General features: G+C 39.2%; 1 protein-coding gene across 7 annotated transcripts in view; it reads right to left on the minus strand.

Annotated features, from left to right (window-relative positions):
* Positions 1-13,914, minus strand: part of SLC10A7 (solute carrier family 10 member 7) — a 264,913-nt gene that overhangs the window by 69,259 nt on the left and 181,740 nt on the right. For all 7 annotated transcript variants that reach the window (XR_010112047.1, XR_010112046.1, XR_010112045.1 and 4 more), the window contains one exon: positions 1,346-1,381. Coding sequence is in view for 3 of the 7 variants with exons in the window: in XM_003815848.5 (XP_003815896.1) it covers positions 1,346-1,381 (36 nt within the window). In the remaining 4 variants the exon portion in view is untranslated. The remainder of the gene's footprint in view (positions 1-1,345; positions 1,382-13,914) is intronic.

Genomic DNA, 13,914 nt, shown 5'->3' on the forward strand with positions numbered 1-13,914 from the left:
GGGGACCTCAGACAGGCCTGCATCCTGTGCCCACCAAGGGTTGCATCTGGGAAACTGTCCTGTGATCCCAGGTCTTGGAAATAAACTAATGGATGATTCCAGTTTCTCACATCTAGTAGCAGGTAGTTACATAATAAGTCTTTTCTTCCAAATTAATGCAAATAGTCTCTTTGGTTTCAATTTAACTAACTGAAAATTCTGCGTTGGTGAAGTCCATGTCAATGAAGTTTGTTATGCTGAGGAAAGTGATCTGATTATTTGACTCTTCTTACCCTGTCAAAATGGAGCCAGCATTTCAAAAGGGAGGGTAAGGATGAGGTTTATTACTTGAAGGTAATGTCTTTCATGAAAGATGTGGAATCCAACTGTTTAGTAGTATATCTATCCCTCCCTATGTCCTACTCAGCGGGTAAGAAATGAAGTCCCTCATTCTATTACTCTAATTGAATTCCAACTTGGGTAATTACACTACAATTAAATAAATTTTCCCCATAGTTTTAATTCACTGATAAATAGTGTTAGTCAAACAGCTACATTACATTCCCAGAAACACATCCCCACTACATTTCAGTGATAAGCAGAGTGATTTATATTTGGAAGATGTGTGTATGAAAAGATGCACAGTTCATAAAATATTTTAGGTATCATTCATGATTACATATGCCTTGCTCAGCATGAGATAACATTAATTTCTATTATAATCTTTCATCTAATTTCTCATATGCTTAGTGCCAAAAGAAATAAGACAGCTAATTAGCATTTCTTGTTTTCAGAACAGTTTTTGTTTAGTTAACTAGAAGTGTGTATTGATTTGTATTTTTAATTTTTAAAGCACCTTTCATTATCTCTGGGCGATAGAATGGAGGAGGTGTTACTTCCCATTCTACAGATGAAAAAAATTGAGGCAGCCTTCCCCAAGGTGAGGAAGCTAGTTATCATCAGTACCAGCCTTGGAACCCAAGCTTCCTCTGATCCCTGGTCCTAGGGCTCCTTCTGTTAAACACTATCAAACACTGGGTCACTATCAATCACTTTAGTTTTACTAATGAGAAAATAAAGAGCAGCGCAGTTTTTGTAACCTGTGTCATGGGGTCATTTATTTGTAATATAATGATTTAGCCAGGAGCTGGAGGCCTAATGACTGGGTCCTGATGCTGTTCTTGGATCATGAAATTATGAAGCTTCTTCGTATCTGAATATTATTATGCGGTACAGCTAAACTGGAACAACAATTCCAAATATGGTGCAAAATAATTCAAATTTCATTTTTGTTCTAATGACCTTTCTTAAAGGGTTGTAGATAGCTTTTAATAAAATATATTAAAGACAACATCAAAATACTCACAAAAAGCAGCAGGAGCAGGGGTGTTATAACGATGCCCTGAAAGAAATAAAAGAGAGGATGATCATTTATCAGCCTGGAAAGCAGGACACTTTCTTTGCCATTTTAAACTCTGAGGCATAGGAGTGCTTATCTTCTCACTGCTGTTTAATAAAATCTAGGAGATAAAGAGGGGAGAGTCCCAATCTTAGCTTTCTCTTCCGTAATAACATCTCTATTACAATTATTTGTATTTGGCAGCCTGAAAGCGCAACCACCAATCTGCCTTAGGTTCATCTTTCCTTTTGTAAACCTAAATTCCCTTCCACATTGCACGTGGATCATACAGATAGAAGCTGGTGGCTGGCAAGCTTCCTCACTCCAAGGCTTTCAACTCTAACTTGGATAAAATGCCCCTTTTTGAGAGAAGACAGGTGGTTTAGTCCCAGTTGGGGTCCTCTCCTGAGCAAAGACCACGTCAGTTGTGATGAATGAGATGTCGTGATTTTGTAATGCGAACTGGTCTCCCCTAGGAAATGAGCTGGGATCTCAAAACTCATTTCACTTGATTAGACTTCATGTCTCCATGGTGGAAGGCAAGTCTTTCATCTAATTCAGCCACATAGGACCACCTCGGTCCCTCTGCCTCCCCTAGGCAGAAATGAGCAAAAGATTTGTTTTCTTCGATGACAGGGAACAGTTTGAGGCTGTTGCCAATGAGGCGGAATACCAGCTTTTAGGTTTCTTGAAGGCAAATCTTTAAAACTAAGTGTTTGAGTTGGGAGTTGTAATGACAGGCTTCAGTTTTGGAGCAGCAGATGATTATTTGCCCGTTTTAGTTTTTCCTTTGTCTCTCAACATTTCATTATGATTTATACCAGAAAAAACATTTCAGATTTTTATTAATGAATTCTACTTGGAATTTTAAAATTTCAGAGAATCTGAGGTTGTGCGTGCCTAAGACAGAAAAGAGAGGGACAGACAGTCACACACACACATACACACACACACACACACACAGAAAAAGAGAGAGAGAGAGAGAGACACAGATAGACAGAGGTACTATATATCCAGACAGTGTCCAAGATCCAGATCTGGGACTACTTCATTACTTTTGGAAGAAAAAAAGTCCTTTTGGTATTTACATGAAAGTCCCTGTGTCGTAACAGTCACTCAGTTGTTTTGCATGTGGCCCAAGAGGGACTGGCTTACCTTAAATGAACAATGCTACCATGACCTTCTGGGGCATATACACATGTGAATATCCACAGACAGACTTGTTTTGTTATTAAATAATAGAATGAACATTTTTTATTGTGCACACTTTTGCAATTGGCCAAAGAGAATACAATATTTTAATCTAAGAATCACTTTAAATCCTACTTATTAAAACAGGTATTGTGGCCTATCAACTCCATTGGTATCTATGAAACAGGTTCTCATTAACACATTTAGGAGAGCCAAATGTGCTAAATGACAAATAACTGATAACTTCGAAGGGCTACTGTCCTTCAATGACTTGTACTAAGTTCAGACTTTAGGAGGAATTCCAAATTTTACAGGGCCACATAAAAATGAAAATATCTAGCTGACTCAGTCTATATGAGAGGCATTCAATTTCAAGCAGATTTGTTTAAACATATAATTAAACATCCACTTATATACTGGGTACTGGGCTCATCCAAGAGATTCAAGAGTAAGTACAACATGGTCTCTATGCTTAAACAGCTTATAATCCAGTAGAGGACACTGATCTATAAACAAGGTTCAATATAGAATGATATAATTGCTGCGACCGGCGCTGCCACAACTACCTGTGCGCATTGTCCAGGGGCCTGAGGATTGATAGCCCCCACCCCTGTGCCACTGCATCTAGCGCCCATGTGCTAGATGGGGCCTGAGAATAGGCCCACTTTGCCTGCACTGGCACATGTGCACATCATCTGAGGGTCTGGAGATCGATATATGCCACTCACTGGCATCTGCAGGCACCGTCTGCAGACCAGAGGTCAGGCCAGCCCCACCTGCCACAAGTGCACTGGCACCTCTGCACATCATATGGGGGCCTAGGGAATGACCCACCCTGCTCCCTGCCACTGGCGCCTGTGCACACCATTGGGAGGCCTCAAGAGAAGCCCACCCTGCCTGTTGCCTCCACTACCAGCACCAACATACACCCTCTAGGGCACTAAGACTAGGCCTGGCTTACCTGCTACTGCCACCTGCACAGGTCATCTGAGAACCAGGGGATTAACCCATCCCTCCCCCCAGCACCCATGTGCACCTTGTGGGGGCCTGAGGACGGGCCTCCCTGTGTGCTACTAATGTTCATGTTGTCTGGGGGCCTCGGGATATACCCACACTTCCTTATCACCACTGGTGCTTGTGTGGACTATTGGGAGGCCTGAGGAGAGACCTCTCTCACCTGCCACTGCAGCCACCAGTGCCTATGGACAACATTCCAGGGCCTGGGAATTAATCTGCCCCACCTACTGCTGCTGACACCTGTTTGCATCATCGGTGGACCTTAGGAGAAGCTGTTCCTCTTCTACCACTGCTGCTGCCAGCACCCATGCACAGTGTTGGGACTCACTCTGCCCACCACTGCCAGAACCTATGCAAACCATCCCAGGCCTGAGGATAGGTCCACTCTGCACTCCACCACCACCTCTAGGGTCCATGGACTGGACTGTCTGGAGTCCCTATCCCCCAAAATGCCTCACCATAGCCTCCACTAACAACCACAACAGACACCACTGAGCTGATTACAGCTGAAGAAATACAGAGACTACAATACTGTGCCCATCCAGAATCAAAGCCAAGGCAACCTACCAAACCAACACTATAGATATATCTATAGGAAAAATTCTTTCCCTACTAAAGCCAATCTATAAAATTGGAAGAAGCAACTGTTATGCTAGATGTGCAGTAAGGACAAAAAATATGAAAAAGCAAGAAAACATGACACCTTCAAAGGAACATAATAATTCTCTGGTAACAGATCCAAAGGAGAAGGAAATTTATGAAATGCCTGAAAAAGAATTCAACATAATGATACTAAAGAAAATCAGTGAGATAGAAAAGTGTTGTTATCCACAGGTTTTTCTCCCTGAATACTTCTAATGGATAGTCAATGACACATGATAGTTTCTTTGCAGCTCTTCCAAGGACTTATAACATTTGTTCCCAAAATAGTAAAAGTTTCCTAGCAAATAGGAAGGATTTGCTAATTCTGGATTTAATATTCCTTCTTATTTTCTCAAGAATAGCTGTTCAGGTTCATTAAGAGTGAATCACTGTATAATGCTGAAACCTACTTTTCAGTTGTATTAGGAAGTGAGTCAGCCAGGAGGCATTCACTTTGAGAAGAGCACCATAATTTTTAGTAAAGTCATCATGATTATTATTAAAATAATAAAAACTAACATTTATGTAGTACTTATGTTGGATATCGTACCCAGGATTTAGCTATGTTATTTTATGTAATCCTCACAACTCTCTAACATAGGTACTATTATTATATTATCCCATCTACTAGGTAAGAATGCTGAGCCTCAGAGAGACTGAGTGAAGTAGGAAGAAGCAATGCCAGGAATTGAACCTCCCCTTGACTCCAGAGCCTGTGCTCTTGAATGGTGTAAATAAAATCTTTGCATTGTTAAGTTATTTCCTCAGGGTTGTATTTTAAGAGTAAATCTGAGAGGAGTTTCAGGCTCAGTATGTCTTTTTGATGACATAAAACAAATTAAGAAGTCATGTCATATGGCAGATACATTTTTTTAGAGTCAAGTTTTTGCAAATATCAGTGGTAAAAAGGGTGAGCTAAACATTTAAACTGCATCAGCAACAATCACTGAAAACTAGAAAATTAAATAAACATGTTATTTTCTTTTGAGTATATGCAGCTCAATTTAATTATTTCTCTTTTCTCTTTCCTAAGTAAATTCTCCTGAAAATGGATAAAACCAAAGCGGTAGGAGATAAGCACTTCTAGCAAAAGATGTTACCTCCTCCTTGCAGATTCAAGGTAAGACATAGTTTTAGCATCCTTGCAATTGGGATGGTGTATAAAGCTTTCTGATTGCAACAACTGAAGAAGTCAAGTCACAAACTGACTGGCTTTTGTTGTCTCCTGAAAAAACTTTCAGAAAATCCACTTACACCTCAGATGTGAATGACTAGGTGAATGTATTTCAATGACTTTAGTGGAAAGAAAGAGTGTTAAATCTTAGATAGATTTAGTTGCATCAAAATACAAACAAAAAGCCCCAAATAACAGCAAGACAACAAAACTGTGAATGTGCTTCTCTCAGCAATAGGACTTGCAAAAAAAAAAGGCAAAACTAAAGTGAAATTATGAAATTTTTGAAATAGAAAATGTTATCAAGAGGTTTTGCTGCAACAACTACAAAGATCACACAGATATTAAAATTGACTTTTTAGATTTGTCTCCAGGATACTGCATTAACTCAGTTTTCACAGAATAAAGAATATCAGTTTTGAAAGGGATCTTAGAGATACCCTGGTCTAGTCCTCATCTAAAGTGTGAACCCCTCTCTCTGTCTCCCTCACGCCCTTATATAACGCTGAAACCTACTTTTCAGTTGCATTAGGAAATGAGTCAGCCATGATGCATTCATTCTGACAAGAGCACCATAATTAAGTTTTGGGGAAGTCATCGCAATTATTATTAAAATAATAAAACCTAACATTTGTGCAGTACTTATGCTGCATACTGTATTAAGGACTTTGTGTTATTTTATGTAATCCTCACAACAATTCTATGAAGTAGGACAGCATTATAAACGGATGGGAACTGTGATGGCTGTGCCTTTGCCAGAGAATCTCCCACAGAGAAGACACCCTTGCTCTTCAGGCAAAACAGTGGCCTGGCTGAAGCTTTCTCATGAAGAGAAAGCTCTTTCTTATATTGCTTCCAAATCACTACCACTGCTGCTCTGTCTTCCCCTTGAAGCAATTTAGGGCAAGTCTCACCCTCCTTCCTGGTGATGGCCTTTTAAATGATGCTCCTGAATGGTGTAAATAAAATCTATGCCTTCTTCAGCTATTTCCTCAGGGTTATATTTTAAGAGTAATGCTGAAGTTAGCATTTTAGCCCCTACAGTAAGTTTTCTCTAGGACAAAAGTCCTCAGTTCCTCCACTGTTCCTCTTAGGGCAGGGTTCTGAGCTTTCTCTTAGACGTACACTCACCCAGATAAATTTAAGGCTCCACATTTATGGGTTAATCTCACTTATTAACAATTGACCAAAACTTGGAAATGAGGCAACAAGAGGACAGCATGTCCCTTTAATGTCATCTTGGAGTATTATCTATCAGCCAATCCAAGGTTTACTTAACCACCTTTGTTTTTTTGTTTTTGTTTTTTTTTTTCGAGACGGAGTCTCGCTCTGTCGCCCAGGGTGGAGTGCGGTGGCGCGATCTCGGCTCACTGCAAGCTCCGCCTCCCGGGTTCACGCCATTCTCCTGCCTCAGCCTCCCGAGTAGCTGGGACTACAGGCGCCCGCTACCACGCCAGGCTAATTTTTTGTATTTTTAGTAGAGACGGGGTTTCACCGTGTTAGCCAGGATGGTCTCGATCTCCTGACCTCGTGATCCGCCCGCCTCGGCCTCCCAAAGTGCTGGGATTACAGGCGTGAGCCACCGCGCCCGGCCTAACCACCTTTGTTTAACTTCTATTTACTATTGGTTAAGACTCAGACTATAAAAATATATGTTAACTTACAGAGTTTTGTTCAGTAGTGATGGAAATGGTTTCTGTCTAGTAGAAAAAATAACCACAATAACTATGGTTTTATTGCCCTGTAGGCATTGGCCATTTTTGTCTCTAATTTAGCATACTTATTTCAGTATGCTTTTCTAATGGCCTGGGTAACCCCCATTTTTATAATCTCCCCAGAACTAGCTTTACCATCCTGATGGTTTCCTCATTATTCAGCTAAATAAATGTTTGACAGGTGTTCATTCTGTATGTATAAGAAAGTCATGTTTTTAACTTTTCGAAAATTATACTTTGACAACTCCCTTCTTCTGAACTTGTATTAATGGAAATATCATTTAAAAAAAAAGATTACTGTCAATCTAAACCTCCAGGCTATCTTCATCTTTTGTCCTGTGGTCAGTATATAGTGATATCTTAAACAGTTAGTGAAAAGTCTATTCTTCAAGAATAAAATGATGTCAAACCAATATTTAATGAGTGAGACTGGTCAACAAATCCTAAGCAACAAATTATAAAGAGGTGGTATAGGGAATTCTGGACACATCTAAATTTCACCAAAATGGTCAGGGTATATAGTCTCCAAAGAATATGACATTTTAAGCATGAATGTCAAGATACATAACTGAGAAAACTTTTAGAAAGAAAGAAAGAGACATTAGGAGCCTAGGGAAGGGTAGTTAGAAAGAAAGTGGTGGTGGATTGGTGAGCAAGGGCCTCTTTCCTCTCCTCTGACTATACTTTCCCCTTTACAACTAGACCTTCATAGACTAAGGATCTTAACATGCCCAAATCAAACATTTAGCAGTTATGGTCTAGCAGCTGACAGGAACATGCTGCTTTGTTTATTAGGCACAGTACACGATTGTGAAGACAGAGGCATCCAACTATTTGAGCTGGATAATACTAGCCACTGAAATTGTCCAGTTAATTCTCTCTAGTCTGAGATCACGTGCTATGATTTGGCTCTGTGTCCCCACCCATATCTCATGTTGAGTTGTAATCTCCAATGTTGGTGGTGGAGCCTGGTGGGAGGTGATTGGATCACGGGGGTGGATCCTTCATGAATTGTTTAGCACCATCCCTTTGGTGTTATTTTCATGATAGTTAGTTCTTGTGAGATCTGGTTGTTTAAAAGTGTGTAGTACCTCCTACCTTGCTCACTGTCTTGCTCTTGCTTTCACCATGTGAAGTGCCTGCTCCTGCTTTGCCTTCCACCATGAGTAAATGCTCCCTGAGGCCTCCCAGAAGCAGAGGCCATTATGCTTCCTGTATAGCCTGCAGAACCGTAAGCCAATTAAGCCTCTTTTCTTTATAAATTACCCAGTCTCAGGTATTTCTTTATAGCAATGCAAGGACAGAATAATACACCATGCTTGTCAAGAAAACTTTTAGTAATAATTTTGTTTTCCAAGTAGCATTTCTCACAGGAAGATAGCACACTGACTAGTTGACATCAGTCTCCTGGAACATAACCACACTAAGGTGTGCTGATGACATTTCTGGATATGTAAAGATATGGACCTATTCCTGGATTGTGGTGATCCCATTAAAGCAATGTCACTCAGTGAGGCCTTACAGGAATGGCAGCTGGCTTGTCCTAATGACATTACATTTAATTAAGCAAACATTTATTGAGTACCATGTATCCTATATTACTGGTGCCGAGGGGAAAAGTGAATATATGGTTTATGTCATAATAGTTTATGCCATAAACAGTTCCCACCAGAGAAAGCATTTCTACCTGGTTCCTCTCTAACTTTAATACTTTGATCAAAAAATACCTCTATCATCTCATTCTCAAAAAAGTGTGATTTTTTTCAGGCCAAAATTAAGGGTCTTCTACACTTACATTAAACATTAGCTTATTAGATTTGGCCTATTATCTTTTCAGATTTTGATTTGTCACTGACACATTCAACATATACCTACTTAGTGACTACCATGCCAGACCCTATTAGATGATGAGACACAGAGGTGAATGACACATACACAATCAATGCCCTCAACGTTTTTTAGAGAAGACAGTTAAGCAATTACAATAAAATGATAATGTTCAAAATGAACATTACAGCGAGCTATGAGAGTGCTTAATAGGGAGGTGAAAGCAATTAAGATGAAAACTGAAAGAAGAAAAGGAGTTAACCAGGCAAAGAAGTCAGAACAGAAGAAGGGAAGGGAGAGGAAACAGGCAGAGGGAAGAGACTATAAAGGCACTGAAGGCAAGAAGAACATATAGAAACTGAAAGCGAAGAGCAGAACGTGAGGAGTGCAGCTGTGAGAGATGAAGTTAAAAGATAGATGCATCAGAAAAGCCTAGTAATCCATGGTAAGGAGTTTGGGCTTCGCTTCAAAGCAAGAGGAAGACACTGGAAGAGTTTATGCAGCCATGGGGGTGGGGAGGGGCAATAGAACTGGCACAGTGCTCTCTGTGGTTAGGTAAGAATCACTCCGTGTGTACTTTAGAGAACACATTAAAGCAGAAGATTAGAGTGAGGCAGGCTAAGCAGGAGGCTATTCAGGACTCCAGGCAGAAGATGATCTGGGCTAAGGCGATGGGATCTTAGTCATCAAGATGGACCAACAGAACAGATTCAAAACGTATTTGAAAACTAGACTAGTAGACTGTTCAATTAAGTTTGTGGGGAGAGTGTCAAAACAGAAGGAAGAACAGTTTCTTAGTTTTCTGAGTTAAGTGATTCTTGACCAAACAGGGGATCATAGAGCCAATTACTGAGCCAGAGTGGAACTGGGGATGTACAGACTCATTTTTCTTGGGAAAGATGATGAGTTTGAGGTATCTGCAAGGCCTCCAACTAGAGATACTGTGATAGCTGGATTTATGGGACTGAAACTCAGAATAGGGTCTGGACAGTGAAAACAGCTGAGTAGTCCTCAGCATATAGCTTGGTGTGGTGATTTACTGCTACAGAAAATAAGTTAAGAAATGTAGACTACAGATTGAAGCTTATTGAAGGCTAGATGAAAACAATTTCAATAGATGACTAGTGTGAAAGTTAAATTGGAGTACATGGAGGGATGAGTAAGGAGGGAAAAGAGGCAATTTGGACAAGTCTTTCCAGAAGTCTAGCTGTAAAGAGGAGGAGAGAAACAACAGCAGCAATGTAAGAAGAATGAAAGTGTGGTAAATGGAGTTTGTTGTTTTTGGTTTTGTTGTTTGCTTTGTTTTGAAAGAATCTTGAGGATTCTTAAAATTCATAGAAAAGAGGCAAAAGGGGGTCACAGGAATAGAGATTTAGTAAAGAGAAGGAATTTTACCTGTTGCAACTAAAGAGGCAGCAGGGAAGGAGCCCTAGCACAGCTAGAGGGTTTAACTTGTAGAACAGCAGAGGGTAGGTATCTCTTTATTGTAAAAGAAGAGCAGAGGTTATAGTAGGTACAGATGAACATAGGCTTGAATGCTTGATGTTGGAAAGTTGAAGACATTTTCATGTAAGACTTTCTCTTTTCTCTGTTTTGTAGAACATGAAGAATTTTACTAAAATGAGGGGAAGATGGGTGCAGAGGAAGGGGAAAGTCAGTGATTGGGAACCTGTGTTACGACTATTGGGAAAGAGTCTAAGTTGGTGAAGGGTCTGAGATTACCATACTTTCAAGATGACAAGTCGGCCTGCCACACATTCAAGTATGCTGGCAGAAGGCTCAAGAGTCCTGGATCAGAGCCAAAGGATTTTACCACTCATAGAACAGCAAGCAGCCTAAGCATGATGTTGGTGTCATTTCCCCTTGTCCCCAAGTCAAGCAGGTGATGCAGATGGGCTGGAATGGATGCCTGCAGAAGCAGTGGACTGCATTCCAGGAAAGGAATACTGAGCTTAGGGAACCTGAATCTTTTATAACAGGCAGAAAGCAAAGCTGCCCTTTGTTCCAGAGTTGAGAACAGTCAGTTCCTCTGCTGACAAAATGTATAGAAATATGAGACACAGAGAGAACTGTCACCCAACAGAGGAACTGTCCTGCAGACCAACCCAGTTGATATTGGTCATCTAAACATATGAGTTATCAAGCCCATTACTGCTCCCATCAAATACCACCACTGAGCTAATATTTCCTTACAAGGAAATGATGATAAGATAATCATTTTGAAATGGCCAGAAAAACTTCTCTCCAAGATGACATTGATTGCCTAACACTTCATGAACACTATCATTTAAACAAGATTCTAACCAACTGAAGTGACTTCTAACTCATAATTTATTTACTCTCTTTGTTGTCTTAAAATGGGTGAATCTGCTAAATATCTTTTTGAAATCTAGATCCTCACTAGATTGTAATGTGATCTAAGCGCCAGCAACATTGATTTCACCTGGAAGCTTATGAGAACTAGCTGAATATCAGACTCCGCCCCAGAACTACTATGTCATAATCTGCATCTTAGCAAGATCCCCAGGTAATTTGTAGGCATATTAAAATTTTAAAAAATGGATTTAGATTCTAGAGCAGAGGTTGGCAAACTTTTTCTGTGTAAGGCCAAGTAATAATTATTTTAGCCTTTGCAGGGACACTTCTGCAATTACTCAACTCTGCTATTATACCTGGAAAGCAGCCAAAGACAATAGGTAAACAAATTGGCATGGTAAGATTTGCCCAAGGGCCACAGTTTGCAGATCCCTGCTCTGAAGTATTGCTTTGAATTAGAAATTATATTTCAAACAGAAATAAGTGTAACAAACTTGTTTTTAATAACTTGGCTTTGAGTGAACCCACGCTGGCTTCTAAACATCACACCATGTTCCTTTGTAACTCCTTATAACCCACTATTTAATGACCCATTCTTTAATTTTTCTTTAGACTGATATCAAAATTACTAGCTAATAGTGTGTAAAATCCACTTTCTTCCTCTTTTTGGTATTTGCAGTGATGTTTGCACATTCCCAGCAGCTGTTGATTCTGCTCCTTCCCTTTATGATTTGTCAAAGATAGTGATTCAGGAATCTCAAATGTCAGTTTTCTCAGGATCCTATGATGTAATTTGTCTGGGCCAGCAGATAGTCCGCCTATCTTGGACCTGCTTTCCTTTGTCAATATTTACTTTACCATTTCTAATCTAAAGTTGGTTCTCCTTTACAAGGATAATGGAAGCAAAGGGATGGGGATCAGTGCAGAGGGGGAAATTAAAGATGCTGAATAGCAGACAGAATGTGTGGGGTTTAGGGCTCTAATATCTAGAGCTATATAAAAGAGGACAGACAAATACAAGAACACAAAAGTGGAATAATATGTACATTGCTGATTAGAACTAATATAGTGATATATGTTAAAGATGAAAAACAGCATTCAAACTCACGACTTCTCTTTTTTGTTTTTAACTGAAAAAGCAAACCTTCAGGCTATGTAAACTCATAGAACTGTATTACATTAACTTGGCTTTTTCTATCCAGGTTAAGAGTGACAAAAACAATTTGAAATTTAATTAGAGCCCAGGGCAACAGAGATGTGGGAACTTTCTATCATTTTCCAAAAGATTTTCATGTAAATATCTTCTAAGTTTTAGATTTAACAGGCAATAAATAATTTTCTAAAGAAGTTTCTTAAAAATGCTTATTTGCAGAGTATATATTAGACCAAGGAGGAAGCAAAAGGAAACTAAATCAAAATTTATTTTTCAAAGACTAGAGTATAAAGACATAAGCTTTCACAGTGAAAGTAAGACCTAACAGAGCTCACTTTGGCCTGCATGCCTCCACCATGGGCACACAGCTACAATCTGAGGTTGCAGTTTTATTTTCCCTGAGAACACACGGAGCAGCCAATTATTAGTAGCACTGCAAACATTACACACAAGATACACAGCTCTCTTAAAATGTCAAGAGGATCATTTCACATTATCCAATGGTCAGCCAAAGTTCCTATGGCCTGAATATTATACATAGGAGCTTGTAGTATTTCTTGCTTTAGAATCATGGTTCAGTTGATATAAAACACCACCATCATAAAAATAGCCAATATTTATTGAGGTATATTATGTACTAGGAACTGTGCTAAGTACATTACAAACATTATCTAATTTAAAATTCTGGTAAGTAAATTGATTATCCTAATTTTATAGGTGAGAATAGAAAAGAGGCTTATAGAGACTAACCTAAGGAAGTGTCAGAAGATAGAACTAAACAAAAGGAATAAAAACAAAGTTGAGAGATCAGGAGATGGTCTGAGTTGTTAAAAAGAAAAAAATGTGCAAAGGAGGAAGCAGAAAATTTAAAAGAAAAAGATATTTAAGAAACAGATTATAGAAAATTAATGTAAAATATATAATATTAATTAAAATTAGAGTCAACGATTATATATATAACTTGCCACTGGTGTTGGAATACATGAAAATAAGGCACTAAGTAACTCTCTTAGGTCACTAGAGTAACATGGATGTTTTTCCCCACTGGTTTAAAAGATTTAATGTGTATCTGCCATTCTGCTTATTGATGTCTGTAACACAACAGTGCCTGGCAAATATTAGGCATGCAATAATTTTTTTTGCTGAATGAAAGAACAAATGAATAGATGAATGTGTGTCCACAAATGTTTCTCTCATGGAGCAGCATATCCATTTGATAAGAAACACACACACTTTCTGAAATGTTTTAAAACCCTTGTGTTTGTAATAATAATGAGACTAGTTGACATTTATTGAATGCCTACTGTGTATATGTCAGCAACTGTTCTATGCTCTATATTTACTAACTCATTTGGTCCTCACAACAAACCTATGAGAAAGGTGCCACTATAATTCTCATTTTACAGAGGAGAAAATTGAGCTACATAGACAAGGAATTGTTCAGAATTCCCAAGCAGCAAGTGGCAGAATGGGAAGCAAGTCATGCAGTCTGGTTCCAGAA

The sequence above is a fragment of the Pan paniscus genome, chromosome 3 (genome assembly GCF_029289425.2).
Source record: "Pan paniscus chromosome 3, NHGRI_mPanPan1-v2.0_pri, whole genome shotgun sequence".
Classification (NCBI taxonomy): domain Eukaryota; kingdom Metazoa; phylum Chordata; class Mammalia; order Primates; family Hominidae; genus Pan; species Pan paniscus.